At 52.7% G+C, this 14,400-nt stretch overlaps 5 protein-coding genes across 5 annotated transcripts; 3 read left to right on the top strand and 2 right to left on the bottom strand.

Annotated features, from left to right (window-relative positions):
* Positions 1-2,457: 2,457 nt before the first annotated feature.
* Positions 2,458-4,419, top strand: LY79DRAFT_684760 (concanavalin A-like lectin/glucanase domain-containing protein; the record flags this gene model as incomplete). The annotated part of the gene is made up of 4 exons (XM_060564632.1): positions 2,458-2,522; positions 3,125-3,652; positions 3,744-3,982; positions 4,057-4,419. The coding sequence occupies 4 exons, from the start codon at positions 2,458-2,460 to the stop codon at positions 4,134-4,136; spliced, it is 912 nt and encodes a 303-aa protein (XP_060406893.1). The 3' UTR covers positions 4,137-4,419.
* LY79DRAFT_530694 (uncharacterized protein) lies at positions 4,299-4,559 on the bottom strand (the record flags this gene model as incomplete). The annotated part of the gene is made up of 1 exon (XM_060556199.1): positions 4,299-4,559. A coding segment is annotated over one exon (261 nt), but the record flags the coding sequence as incomplete, so codon positions are not given.
* A 1,516-nt stretch (positions 4,560-6,075) lies between these two features.
* On the top strand, positions 6,076-8,391 carry LY79DRAFT_169789 (uncharacterized protein). Its single transcript, XM_060551207.1, has 3 exons — positions 6,076-6,538; positions 6,594-7,139; positions 7,200-8,391. The coding sequence occupies exons 1-3, from the start codon at positions 6,215-6,217 to the stop codon at positions 8,301-8,303; spliced, it is 1,974 nt and encodes a 657-aa protein (XP_060406891.1). The 5' UTR covers positions 6,076-6,214; the 3' UTR covers positions 8,304-8,391.
* Positions 8,392-8,867: 476 nt separating this feature from the next.
* LY79DRAFT_530693 (uncharacterized protein) lies at positions 8,868-9,639 on the bottom strand (the record flags this gene model as incomplete). Its single annotated transcript, XM_060556198.1, has 2 exons — positions 8,868-9,404; positions 9,580-9,639. 2 exons carry the CDS (start codon positions 9,637-9,639, stop codon positions 8,868-8,870), a joined length of 597 nt encoding a protein of 198 aa, XP_060406890.1.
* Positions 9,640-11,841: 2,202 nt separating this feature from the next.
* Positions 11,842-13,505, top strand: LY79DRAFT_645064 (necrosis inducing protein-domain-containing protein). Its single transcript, XM_060562432.1, has 2 exons — positions 11,842-12,253; positions 12,320-13,505. The coding sequence occupies exons 1-2, from the start codon at positions 12,006-12,008 to the stop codon at positions 13,233-13,235; spliced, it is 1,164 nt and encodes a 387-aa protein (XP_060406889.1). The 5' UTR covers positions 11,842-12,005; the 3' UTR covers positions 13,236-13,505.
* The last annotated feature ends 895 nt before the right edge of the window (positions 13,506-14,400 follow it).

Here is a 14,400-nt window from a genome sequence, read left to right as displayed (position 1 = left end):
CGCTGCTCAAAAAAGATATCGCCAGTCCAGGACTCGGCTCGGCTCATCTAGACGTCTCCCCCCCCTCTCTCTCCCCTCAAACCGCTGATCTTGACCTCGCACGTATGACGAACATGACTCCGAGCAGCGTCGAGATTGGCCATCTGCCCACGGCCTTCCGTGCTACCCGTGTCGTGTTCCCACTCCGGACGCCGAGCACAAAAAACGCTTTGGCTCGACGTTTCCGCCCCGCCCGACGAGACTCTTAAGCTCCTCCCGAATTTCAATGGTTCGTGGGTGCTGAGCGAACTAATGGTCCTGGGCAAGTCTTCGGTGCGACGGCTCGTACGATTCTGCTTTGCCCCCAATGCCCCCAAGACCCCTTTGCAAGAGAGTCCAAATGCCCCTTCTTCCTCCCCGCGGTGATCTTCACAGAGCTGGACACACCCGGCTGGGCAGCGCGCATCTTCGAGGCCTTTGAAACGAACCACTTGTGTCCCGTGCCATCTTCAGCCGAAGTCGCTGCCGTCGGTTGCACCCGCACCCGCCGCACCCGGCGATCGCTTCACCGTCTGGCCCCTTCGTCCCGCCCAAAAGCATTGGCGCCGCCTCGGCCAAGAAGCCCGCGCGCGCGAGCATCCCCCCTTAGGCTCTCACGCGGGGGGGGCGGGAATCCGAACTGATCAGCGACGGAAGGGAGGTTAGGGGGAACAGAAGGAACTAATTGGCACATTGGGTGCGTGGGCGACGCGCACACGAGTCGTCGCGGGCGCATCGGCTGCACGGCGTCTTGGCGTCAAGAGACTCCTTTCTTCCCAGGGGCGATTGGGCCTTGGCGCTTTGGGAAACCGAGCCGAGTCGGAGATCGCCGTACCTCATCTTCGGGTTTCTCATGGACCAACTCTAGGTTGCCTCTCCGGGATGGGCGGAGAGTCATGTGTGCAATTTCTTGCGCCTTGGCTTGACAAAGAGGAGTGCGACGCTTCCAGGAAGATTCCACGGCGAAACACATAAAGAATCATGCACTCGGGAAGCTCTGTCGTTGCGAGCACTCGATGAGCCGGGCCCTTTTGTTTTACAATTTCTCCGTGTGTTTCTGCAAATCCTTCCCTCCACAATGGCCTTTACAGGGAGACTTCACGGCTGATGGCGGCACCAGGATGCGTACCGGGTCGAAAACTCTCGGACCCGGAACGCGTTGAAGAAGAAGCCCCTCCGAACCTTGCCCTTGTCTGCCAAAGTGTCTTGAGGAGTGTCGCAGGTAGGGCTGAGAACCAACCCCTTGCTATGCCGGGTAGCAGCACATTTGAATCTATGTCCCATGCACGCTGACGCTGGTATACCCATCAACTGTCAAGCGCCTTGCCGCATGTCGTAGGGCAAGCGGTGTGGGCTTGCACGGCATTGGAGACCTCTGGGCCCTTTTTGTATCGCGCGCACGCAGCATCGCCGCCGGCAACGACTAGTTTGACGTTGAAACCAAATGGGTTGAAGACATTCGGCAGGCCGATAAGCGTTTGGGACTGTCGTGCGACATATACAAGAACTAGGAGGAAGCGATTCACTCAAATTGCAGCACCATCTATCTATGGCCATTCATTCCAAAGACAGCATCCGGCCCTGCGCTACATCCCAGGCCGATAACAATTTCCCTTTGATCAAGATGTTGGCCATGCATCATCGACACCGCTTTCCTCCGTCGTCTCAGCGATCGCCAACTATGGCCAATGAACAGTAGATGGTCAATGATGTCAAGTTCAATACTACAAACCCACCTCTACTCGCATCGATGCAGGGTGGCTCGCCAAGGAGCGCCCAGACATCGCATGCCTCCAACTTAGAGTCTAATGCCGCTGGCAGTGAGGATGCGCGACTGCGATTCTGACCTTGGCTCACTGAAACACTTGTACGGTTGTAACGCATGTCCAAAACTTGACCTTGAATCTTGAACAAGCGCGAGTATCGGTTGAAAACGCAAGTCTCTTTCTGTGATTGACAAGCATAACGTGATTGTGCCATAATCTCAGTGCCTACGAATCGGCCTCCATGGCCAAGAGTTTCGTCAAGAGGCATGAATGCAGACTTGGCTGTATCGTTGGGCATCCATCTACATACATTCGCGGCTCGTGTCTATAGCCATGGTGCCGCTTTTTCCAGACCGCCAAGTGATTTAGGGTCCACTGTTTTGTTTACGGAAGCTTTGGTTTTAGAAAAATGGGAATGTTCCAAGCATCGAGTATTGTCTGTTTCAATCTGATGTCCTACCATGAATACACCATATATCGACCACGAGTCGGATAACTAGCCTGTAGCGCTGAAAAGGGAAAATAGTTGACACTGTATATAGCTTAGAAACCTTCAACTCAAAATGCTGGGTTAGATGAATAGAACATGCATGGAAATGATGGTGCAGCTTGAACATTTTGCCGCTTTGTAAGTTGAAGCCCTGAACTCGGGCCGCTTACAGCGCCTACCGACATGGGTGAGAGTCCCCGGTTAATTAATTGCCTTATGATCCAAATGCTGCAGCACAATCAGTATCCGTAAGTGGCACTCATGTATCGAACCCGACTCTGGCATGCCGATCAAAGATACTCGGTTGCTCCGATCAACCCGAGTTAAGAGAGGCTCAACAAGCTGTCCTGGTTCGTCGTTTAGCACTGACTGTGGTTGCCAAGAGGTTGTCGTTATGTACACGCAACGGGTTCCCCATCATTCTTTTGAATGCCTCAACGGCGGCCGAGGCCAGGTCCCTGGACGGACTAGAAACCAGCTTTCAATGTTTCCAATAATGTGCTTGCCAACCCAACCCGCCCCCACCAACCTCGATATTATTTAGGCTCCGCCGTTGCCCTGCTTTCTTTTCCTTGAAAAACCCAAAACCATTGACGTCAGCCAACCGGGCCCGGCTTGCCATGAGGCCTTGGTAGGGATCAGAGCTGACGCACGCTGTGGAGTTCCAGGGATGCGTGTTTGTTACCCAAAAGGGCCCAGGTTCCCCTGGTTCTAGAGACGTGCTGCTCCAGATTGTCCCGTCTTCCTCAGTAATACTGACCAGGCCTAACCCAGCACACGCCGCTATATCCAGACAGGTAGCTTACCCCTCACTTCCGGTGACATGATTTAGTCTTTGATGGTCTGATAGAGAAAAAAAGGGTGTCCCTGGCCACCGCCAAGAGTCGCCTCTCATGGGATCCTGCTGCTCAACCTCTGACGACTCGTCCCATCACGAACTGGAGCCAGCCCGTCCCGCGCAGCCGCCGCCCAACATGCCGCCGCCGCGCAACCACATCGTCACCCTCGAGAAGAAATGGGCCTACCACGCCATCGACGGGTACGAGCTCAACAATAACACCTGGGGCCTCGAGAGCGCCACCTCCGGCTCCCAGCGCACCCACTACGACGGGCCGAGCCCGCCCGGCGCCTCGGGGGCCGCCGGCATCTCGTGGTCCACCGACTGGGAGTGGCGGGGCGGCGAGCACAACGTCAAATCGTACGTCTACGGCGCCCGCCAGCTCGAGCGCCGCCTCCTGAGCGAGATCCAGGCCCTGCCGACCGAAGCCGAGTGGCACTACAGCACCTGGGACGTGCGGGCCAACGTCGCCTACGACATCTTCACCGACCCCGACAAGGACCACGCCAACAGCAGCGGCGAGTTCGAGGTCATGATCTGGTGAGTCTTGGTGGACCTGCGTCCGGCGCGTGTGAGACGACGCGGAAGGGTATGAGCGACTACTCGGCTGACTATTGTTGGAACGCAACAGGCTCGCGAAGCTGGGTGGCGTGTGGCCCATCAGCGAGTCCAAGGCGCCCATCGCGCACGTCGAGCTCTGCGGCCACCAGTGGGAGCTGCACTTTGGTTACAACCACGGCGGCGCGATGAAGGTGTACAGCTTCCTGCCGGTCAACGGCCCGATCCAGCACTTCAACGCCGACGTGAAGCAGTTCTTCAACTTCCTCAGCCATCAGTTCGAGTTCCCGCAGCACAACCAATACATGCTGGGTAAGTCCTCTCCCCCTCTTGCTAGTCCCGGTTCCCCCTGGGACTCGAGACGGGCCCGCTGACAACCTGCACAGTCTACCAGCTTGGCACCGAGGCCTTCACCGGAGGGCCCGCCGAGTTTGTCGTGCCCAAGTTCATCGCCAATGTTATTTGAGAACGAGTCGCGCGCGCGCGTGTGCGAACCCTTGCTTCATGATACCATAGGGAACCGTTGCCGGAGTAGATTTCATGCTTATAACCCATACAGTCTATAGTAGTAATACATAACTTAATACATGAGGGGAGACGGCCACGCACCAGCCTCAGGTCTCGCCTATCATGCAACGCAATGGTCCACGCCAGCTGTCAACAAGAGCTTGGCGTATTGCTGATGCAGGCAAACTGTTACGCCTCCCAGAGGCACGCCTTTACCCTCGCTCACGCCATTGGGAACTTTGGCCTTGAGGTTGAATCTTGCGACGCCGAGTTGGGGGTTACGCTCCGTGGTGAGGGTGACGAAGGTGTCCATCTCGCGAGCTGCCACCGGTGCCACTCTCGGAGACAGGCCGCCCCGGAAGATGAGAATTGGAGGATTTTTCGATCACGATGAAGTCGCCGGTAAGGATCTTGCCTGCAGGGACGGTGTTGAAACATGAGCCTGGCGGTGACTTGTGAAAGGAAGCTTCACAATGTGGATGAGTTGCCTACCAACATGATACTCGCTACTCAGCGGTTGCTCTTTCTCCTAAAGGTCAGCGACATTGGATTCGTTCTTCCGGGCTTCCACCCGCCCCTCATTAATATCCGATGCATATTGAATCCTGCTGATGATCAATACCAGTGGAACGGAACTCACAGCGTGTGCCGAGTACGTCTCCACAACCCTCGAACCGCCACTCAGTGCATCCCCCAGCAGAACCGAGTTGCTCTAATGAAAGCAAAAGGCTCTATAATGGCAATCATCAAAGTCAGGGTTGCCATCCGGGCTCACCTTCAGGGAGGGATGCTATAAGACTGGATTCGCTTTAGGGGAGAACCGGCCATCAAACACGCATTGATGAGTCCAGATGTGAAAGCCGACGAAGACCTCGACAGCAGTGCCGGCCAAGATAATGGAGAACGTAGCCGTCCTTGTGCATGGGAAGAGAGTTGCCTTTGCGAGCGATGGCGGCCAATGGTGATTGGGCGTGGGAAAGTCTGCTAAAGGATCGAGTTTGATGGAAGGGGGGGAACGGGCTCCGCCCGGCCCCCGAGCCTCCCGCGGTATCCCGACCGGGCCTAACGACGTCGACGGCGCCTCGCCCGTCCCAAGGAATTCTTTCCATACAAGAGGCAGAGATTTAGCTTGGAGAGGACCGCATCTCTTTGCACCGTTGAAATTGTAAGCTGTCCTCACATCAGACATGATCGTCACAGCGATGCACTGGGAACTGACGATACAGTATAGGTTGAAACTTCCACTGGCCCTAAGCTCCGGAGGTCATATGATTTGAGAAACAAAGGGATCATGCGGTGCGCCTCAGATGGACAGAGGGCGCAGAGGGACATTGAAGGATCAACGTCTCGTGCCCCTGGACCAACGGGCGGCTTACAGTACCTATAAAAATCCCCAAAGTGCAGTCAGTGGTGGCGCAAGAGCAGGCAGCACTCTAGCTTTAGAGGCTGTGCCAGGCTTTGCAGCTTGAGGAATGCTCAGTGAGGGTGGCCTCCTATGGATGGTCTAGACCTCGTACTTGATATTATACTCGAGAAGCCTCATTGGCCGCCTCGCGTTTGATATCAAGTATGAGGTGCCTGGACAAGACACCGGAAAAGCCTAGCTTATCCGTAATAGGCAAAGCTGGAGCATTCTGACGTTGTTGCACCTCAATATGTAGGTTACACAGCAGTCAGCTTCCTAATCGATCCTGATAAGACAAACACACCCTCAGCCTATTGATCAACTCGCTGTCCTTATCCCTGCCAAAGGATGCCTTACAGCTGCTGCCTACATTCGGTTCGCTCGTAGACGCCAGGTTGTTTCTTATTCTGCACCGCCACTTACATGGTCAGCTGAAGAGGAATTGTTATAATTGCCCAAGAGTAATATAAGAGTGAAGTATACGCCCCGGCTTTGGCCAAAGTCACACACGTCCAGCCATAGTCCCCCCTAACTAAAAGAAACAACAACAACAACTACAGCCTTTATATAAATTTTTCTGCGATTACCGCATAGCCACGTAGGCCTTGCTCTAAGCCCCCCCCCCTTCTCGAATGGCCCAGGACCCGCTACTTGACACCCAGAATAGTCTTGATGCGGTATTGGAGAGCGTTTTCAAACAATTTGCACCTCAAGCCGGTAGCAACGACGATGCCAGTTGGTACTCCCAATGCGCAGAAAAAGTCTTAAACGGGTGGAATGACGAGAAGGAGGCCAACGTAACGCATGAGACCCGGTCGCGTATCACAAGTGGAATAGTGGTCGGCGTCAACGGTACACGGTTCAACGACTCGATGAACAATATTACAGCTGATGATGTGTGGGGGATCAGCATCGGGCTATGCAAAGAGTTCTGCGGTCGTGACAAATTGGACATGGTAAAGAAATCAGTTCGATTCTCTCGGTTTGAGTCCATCATCTGACGCAGCGTAGGTCACCAGTTTCAACCGTCTCGCCTCCGGCTCCACCAACTACCTGCTCCCATGGCTGGCACTTACTGCTCAGCTCCCGTACGAGACTGGGAGCACGGAGGCCAACATCATTGGCGTGTGCATCGGCCTCGGGAGCCCCTTGCTCATGACCTTTTCCTTGATGATGACGATCCTGAACAAGCGGTGGATCAGAAAGAGGTTCAAAGACCTCGCTCGCGACTGTGAAGGCGACGACTTCGCCCGGATGAAGACCCGGATCAAGAGCGCACGCACCATAGCCGACGAGGCAGGACAGGCTCCCATACGGTTGCTGCAGAAGGACGGCTGGCTTGCACGATTGGTGGTACTGGATACGAACACGGCGTGGTGGAGCGAGGCCGCGAATAGTCTGAAATCGACCCGTCGCGGGACCACCCTGTCGCTTATTGCGCAGCTGGTCGTGGCTGTCATCGCCTGGGTTTTCACCGTGACGGGATCTCTGAAGCAAAAGGTCGGCGATACTGAGGAGGCGTTGGTCTTGTCGTCGGGGTCTCTTTGGATATGGCTGGTATGTATGCGGCTATCTATTCATTCTCGCGAACCATCGCTGACACCCCTTCTCCTCCAGGTCCCCGTAATCATCGGCTGGGTTCTGGTAGGCACTCAGAACAAGAAAGGTACCGTCCGAGAAGCGATCCAACGCGCCAACAACCGCATCGGTGCCGAGACCGAAGAGACGGGGATCGAAGTCGTCGATAATGTAGACAGCCCCGTGCTAGCCGACCCTGATACGCGATGTGTGAGGGCGCCATCGACTACTACAAGAACAAACCAGCCTGGAATGAGACTAAGGATATTCAATGTCGCCGGCTGCCAGCGTCAACAAGGTCCGGTCTTCAACTACGCCCGGTCAATCTCGTGGCTCAATTTTGCGGATCGTCTGTATATGGCCTTCGAGGCCGCGACTAACCGGATGAAGAAGCAAAGGGACATCCTTTCCCGGCCCGGCATAACAAACGACGACTACGTCAAGATTTCCGCTGACTGCGGGCTCGCACCCGATGTCTGCACCCACGCCGGCGGCAGTGCGGGTCGTCATCAGCAGCCTCCAGCCAACGAAGGGCCGCCAAGCCACGAGCTCGTCGAGTATACCAGCCTCGTCGAAATGTCTCCCCTCGCGATGTCGGCTTTCTGGCGGCACGTTGCCTGGTCTATGCTCGTCGCTCTCGTGTTGCAGTGGGGAACGACAGGCTGGGCGATCTACATATCCTACGAAACCGTAGTCAAAGGGTTGGGTTGCCGGTCGGGGAGCTATGTTATCTATGGCGTGCTCGCGACGGCATCATGCGCCGCGATGTTATTGTCCGCATGGGCCTCGCACTTTACGATGCGAGGATACCAGTACGCGCAGCGAACGACAGCTTACCTGCAGTTCTGCGGAGCTGTTGCGGTCGTCACACGGCTCTTGGGCCAGTTTCTCCTTATCGGCAACACGATATGGCTTTTGGCCATCTCCATATTCGAACTTATAGGGTTCTTCGACAGCTGCTATTGTTCCGGGACGGAGCTGAGTAAGGGCCTCGAGCACGGCTGGATTCTCCTCTTCAAAAATGCGGATGCCCTCAAATCCAATGCGCAGGGTGCTTGGAAGACAGGGATCGGGATGGGATTTGTGACCAATTTCTTGGCAGTCATGATTTTCTATCTGGCATCTCGACAGAAGAATGAGTGACCACGGAAAGGGCGTTTTGAGTGGCGATGGTGATAGAGCTTTAGATTAATTAGTATATAGTAATAATATAAACATGTCGAACAAAGAGCTACGGCTGGTGCAGCACTTCTAGAAAACAAGACACTCCAACCATAGTCATGAGTGACACAGCCTTCGTGCCAGCTGTTGCGGATCTAACAGGAGGAGCTAGGCTGCGATAGTGACGTGAAGGGACGCATTGCGAAGGTGAAGCGTAACAGCAAAGCAGTAAAGCAAGGCGAGCAATAACAAGGAGCTGAACAATTGACACAGGACAAAAGATAGGTAGTTCTGACGATAGTGTATTCTTGGTTGCCTCTCTTAATGGGAGGCCTTGGGGGCGATGATGTGGGGGTGTTCCAAACGTGGGTGCTTTTAACTTAGACTACACTTTAATTGCATTAATCATTTCAGTTCCCATGTGTGCATGGACCGTGACATGATGTGGGTATTGTTTATTTGTGATTCGTTTAGCTACTTAGGTGTTAATGTTGTCTATTGCGGTGTCGGTCGTCGGCTCGTATCCCGATTCCGTAACCCGCGACCTTATGAGAATTTGTAGTAAACGTGATCCCACTCTCCCCCGTTGTCCACCTTGACCTGTATAAGTTTCTTGTTGATGCTGAAATCGGCAACTGCACCCCGGATGGAGGCTGAAAATATTGTTCTGTCGAGTCTGTCCCAGCACCTCTTCTTGGCCAGGTCCGTGTCTGTGGTCGACAGCACGAAAGAGTCGCTAGGCTGCAGGTTCATAGTCTTACGGCAATCCACGAGGGCTGCCTTCATATCGGCGTTCTCGATCTTGTAGCCGAGTACCTCCTCCAGCTGAGACGTCTGGAGGCCTGTCATCGTCCAACACTCCTTGAGAACCTGTCGCATCTTGAGGCGGGGCTCCGTCTTGTCCAGTCCATTCATGGCCTTGACGACAGTGAGGCGCTTTGTCTGCGTGTTGACCATGATTATGTCGAGTGGCGCCTGGCCACCCTTATCTTTCTTCTCACTGTAGCCGTCTCCGTAGACGTCGAAAACCCATCTCCCAGTTTTGTCGTCTTTTTCGTAGTCAAAAGCATAAGCTTGGTTGCCCTGTACCATGGTTAGTCAGGTCGTTCGAGAATAACTTTGAAATCGGGCTACTAACGGCGAAAGGACGGGTAGGCTGAGCAGAAATCTAGGATTACAGGTTAGCAGGCTCGCAAAAAAGATGTCATGGCCATACGCTGATCTGACAAGCCTGGCCGGGGTCGAATCAAGAGCTTACCAAGCCAATAAGTGCACCGCCCAGAAGCAAGAGCACGGCCGAGAAACGTTGCGAAACCATTGTAAAGAACGATCGTGTGTATTTGCTAACAGAACGAAAAGAGTGGCGCCTGCACGGTTGCTGGCCATGTCAAAAGTATAAAATCGGACGAAATCGAGTCCGTGATGGAAAGCCTAAATACATACTCTCCAAGTCAACAGTTATCGAGACACTCTCCAGATTAGCCGGGGGATGCTATGCCCGATTCTTACAAGATCGTCAACCAAGGCATAGCAGTACCATATCGTCTCGTTGAATTCGACTATATCTAATGCACGAGCTAACGGTTAAGGGGAAAGCGGCCGCCCAGGCGCTAAGTCTATCATGGAAAGCGGTCAACTCCCAGTCCACCACACCTACGGAGTATTACTGCTACAATGAGCTTTGAAAACCTATCAACTAACCAACTGACCCTGTTTCTGCCAGCACGCCAGCCCCTTTTCAGCGGCCGCGATACCCCTTACCGTTAGCTCGAGCTTTAGATAAAGTCGAATTTAACGAGAGGGTACGGTCCCGGTAATCCAGTGGCTTCACGAATCGTGTTCATGGTACCCGAGCGGGGAATTAATGCACAGCCCACTTGGAGAAATCATGTGGGTCTAAAAGTTCCGAGAAACACCGATGATTAATTAATATCGCAAACTTGCGTGAGGTGCCACGTGCCTCTGAGAAACAGCAGTGTTTTTTCAAGCCTGCAGGCAAGCCGGGTTCCGGGTTCACCCCGTCTCTCAAAGTTCAACACAAAGAGAGAAAAGAGAGAAACAGAATGGAGAAAAGAGAGAAACAGGATAGAAAAAACTTAACCAATTGAAACAGCCATCATCCTTCTGGTTGATTGATTACATGGCCATACGGTTGAAGGCCATAGCTGCTAGGTCTAAGCTCCTCCAATTGTTGATGCTGTGTTGTTGATTCACTCAACGCCGACGCTCTCTGCAAAGGCCCAAGTAGCTAGACTTCCACAACACATAACAGTTATTCCAGAGGCTAGAGCGAACTGCCACCTTGTGCCCCCCTGTTGCGCCTATCCGGCAGATCCCGGATTCCAATCAAAGTGCGCCATACTATCAAGTGCCCAGAGAGTTCAAGGTCTCTTCAGTGGCTAGGGCGGGTAAATCATAAACATCTTTGGAGATTCCAAGATCGCACGGATATCTGCAAGGGGCTGTTCCGACTATACAGTGATAAGAAATAGTAACAAGGGGAGAGGATGAGTCTACAGACAAGCTGATAGTATCCCCCCCTGTCAACCCAAGAGTACCGTGCACAATAACAGCAATACTATGGTATCGGGCCAAAGTTTAACCCCCTCGTCAGGTAAATATGGCTGTGCTTTTTTGATTACCTCAGCGACGGTACTTTGAGGTTCTTGTGCACATCCATCATAATTCTGGCCAGTGAGAGTCTCGCGTACGTGGGTCACAACTCCACACTACCTGTTAGGGAGTTTTTACTTACCCATCACACGTAGTAAACCTCATATCCTAAAGGCTGCAGTCATATCCTAAAGGCTGCAGGTTTAAATCCAGTTTTCTTGGATTTTTTTTTTTTAATTCTAAAACAGCTCTGCTAAGGAGGGTTAGAATAGTGCTAACCTACCCTGCTTCCTACGCTACGCTCTAGGTCAGGATAGGCCAAGACTATCCCTTTTGCCTCTAAATTTTTTTTTTAAGATAGTTATATTATTACTAAATCCACTGTCTACTGAGCTTTGTTGCTGTTATTGTGCATGGTACTCATGGGTTGACAGGGGGGGGGACAATATCAGCTTGTCTGATCACTCGGAGGAGAGGATTGAGTTGGCGGCAGGCAACTGTAGACAGCCCCACGCAGAGACGCTGTCGTCAAGCCCAGATCATAGGCATTGATTGATCGCTCGATTCACTGATGCCCGACTGCACGATTACCTGCGGCCCGTGGTGGCCTGTGAGCCACGCGTTCGGATGAAGCGACTGAATACCAGACTACGTTGCGATCCGGTTGAAATTATGCAGGGGTGCAGGCCGTGCCCCTGATGCAGAACCCTGGTTTATGTGGCCTGCTACAGAAATAGACTCAGGTCAACGAGTCAGACGGACGTACTGGGTGGAACAGTCAGTGGAACTTTCCAAGGTATTTTGCTTGCCCATAAGTGTGGTGTTACGATTCGAATACTACTAGCCTCCAATGGGACCAACCTAGATCATCGGCGCCTCCGGACTTGCTCCGCTCTATAGCACCGTCTTTGTATGCATGGCGCAGAAGCTTTTCATATAGGTACTGCTACAGCATGATTCCCACGTTTGTTGTGTGCATCCTTCTTCAGGCGCTCTTCGAAGCTGATCCGACCTTCATTACTGGCCGTAATCTATACCTTCGTTTTTTGTTTTTCTATTGAACCAGCCGTGATGATTAGCCGCTCGTTTTTGACACTCTTTTCCCTTGGCCTGATTGCCTCGGCATCAGGCCGCACACTCTCTCAACGGGGCGACGATCCGTTTGAGGGCAAAGTGAAGAAACACGACGCAATCACACCCTTTGCGCAGGAGGCGGCAGACGGACTGCCTGGACAGCTTGAGCTGCAGTTCAAGCCCGCACTCGACAGCGTGCGGGGCTGTCTCCCATATCCCGCTGTCGACGCAGAGGGCTTTCACAGGTAAGCGCATAGTGAACACGCCAAACCACATGGCGCGCCGGGCTGTAACTAACAATGGACTGCCAGTGGTGGACTCAAACCAACTGGAGGTGAGGCCGATGACTGCCGAGACCCCTCCAAGGGTCAGGTCTACTCAAGAGTGGGATCCTCCAACGGTCGCATGGCGGTGCTTTACGCGTGGTACTTGCCCAAGATGATGTCGTTGACCGTCGACAACCCTTCCTCCAGGCATTGGTATTTGAGCGCCGTAGTATGGCTTCACACGGAGAAGTGCAATGCCACCGCGGCCGACTTCACAGTCGCGGGCGTGAGCTATTCGCTCGGGAAAGACATGTACAGCAAAAGCTTCGAACAACCCACGCTCTTCGCGACAGACGCCGTCTCCAGCACACACCCCGTGGTGGGATACCGAGGCCAGTCATCCGTTTTCCCGTCATCCGAGAGCGTCGCTGATGGCCTCGACATGCCCCTAATAAGCTGGAACAAGCTGCCGCAACCAGCCGTGGATCAGTTCAACGGCTTCGTGTACGAGCTCGCGCGGTGCCCGTTCCAAGATGCCAACTTCCAGGCTTCTCTGGACGCTGCTTTCAGCGCCGACTTTTACCTCAACCTGGAGGCCGAGCCTGATGCTGCCACGTGTGTCGCGAACCCTGCAATCAAGGCCGCCCGCGCCCTTGGAGACAAGGAACCTGTCGTCAACGGCCCCAACATCGACATTCACAATCCGCCTGCCGATCCGGTTTTCGCGCCAACTCGGCCCCGACCAACCACTCCAACACGAAAGCCAGCGAAGGCCCGACCCGGGCGCATAAGGCCAGGCAAGCCCTGGAAGTCACGCAAGCCCTGGAAGCCAGTCAAGCCCTGGAAGGCTAGAAGGGGACTTACCCGTGACGTTGAGGATGGTGATGACTTCGCTTTCGATGACGCCGAAGTTGACGTCGCTCCGTCATTCCCAATCCCTACCAACCCAACCGTGGCATGAATGAGTTAACGAGGCCAGGCAAACGTATTGCTAGCCATTCAGTCAATAAATCATAATGAACTTTTTACAATTTAATAAACATCAGAAGCTCAACGCTTAATATCATTCAAAGAAGTGCCAGAACTGAAGTTTCAAGCAACACTTTACGCTTTGTCTATCTCGTGGATAGATCACATTTGTCAGGTACATGAGATGTTGGGTCGGAACCAAAAATGAACAAACAACAAGGCAATAAAATAAATGAAACAAAGCAAGAAATTATATCAACAGACTTCATCCGTTCATCCACAAGTATTCACAGTGTGACCATGTTTGAAAGAAGTACCCTAGTGTACGTCAAATATCTGCATGTAGCTGCGTAAAGCAGCCTACCTATTGGCTGGATTCTGTGCCACGCAGCCAAGTCGAGGAAACCATGAATATCCAAACTTCCTCTAAGCTCAGTTCCAGGCGGCTGCACAGCCCCTTGCCTAGAGATCGGCAGGACATAGCGGCGACTAAGGGGTTGGCAGTGGCAGCGATGCAGCGATACTGCCCCGGATAAATCCTCAACGTTGACTTTAACCTAAACCACAATAGTCGCATTTCCTCCCCTTATCTCTTTTAAGAGGTTAGTCTAAGCTAGTGTAACTAAATGATTAAAGTAAGCATAAGCTACGGACTGAGCAACTGAGCGAGTGTTGCGAACTGTCAAAGCATAATAGGACTAGGGTAGGCTAATAGGCACCTAGCAGTCAGTATAAGAGATACATATAAGCTTATAGCATAAACCTTAACCCTCCCTAGAAAAGGAAGAACTACAGTATATGTGATATCCCTTTGAGTGCCAGGTGACCCCATTTCTGCCAAGGGCGGGGTAGAGCTAGTGCATTTACAGTATTAAGTCCAACAAGCTAATAGTTTCATAGTACCTCTGTGTATATAGCGTTTTACCTATGCTATAAGTACTAGTAATCTCTGCCTTTACAAAGGGGTATATTATAGTCTAAGTAGCCCTACTAGGTCTTCTGTTACTATACTTGCCTATTACTAGATACCTTACCTAGAGGCTACTTTTTTAAGCTACTATAATAGAAGTAAGGTAAATTATTATAATAGGATTAGGTAGTGTACTAACGCTTAATAATAGACTGTTCTAGTAACTACTAAAAGATCTACTAGTTCT

The sequence above is a fragment of the Colletotrichum navitas genome, assembly GCF_030913465.1.
Source record: "Colletotrichum navitas strain CBS 125086 chromosome Unknown LY79scaffold_224, whole genome shotgun sequence".
Lineage (NCBI taxonomy): Eukaryota > Fungi > Ascomycota > Sordariomycetes > Glomerellales > Glomerellaceae > Colletotrichum > Colletotrichum navitas.
Note: the sequence above shows the minus strand (reverse complement) of the source record. Positions and strands in the feature narration are given on the sequence as shown.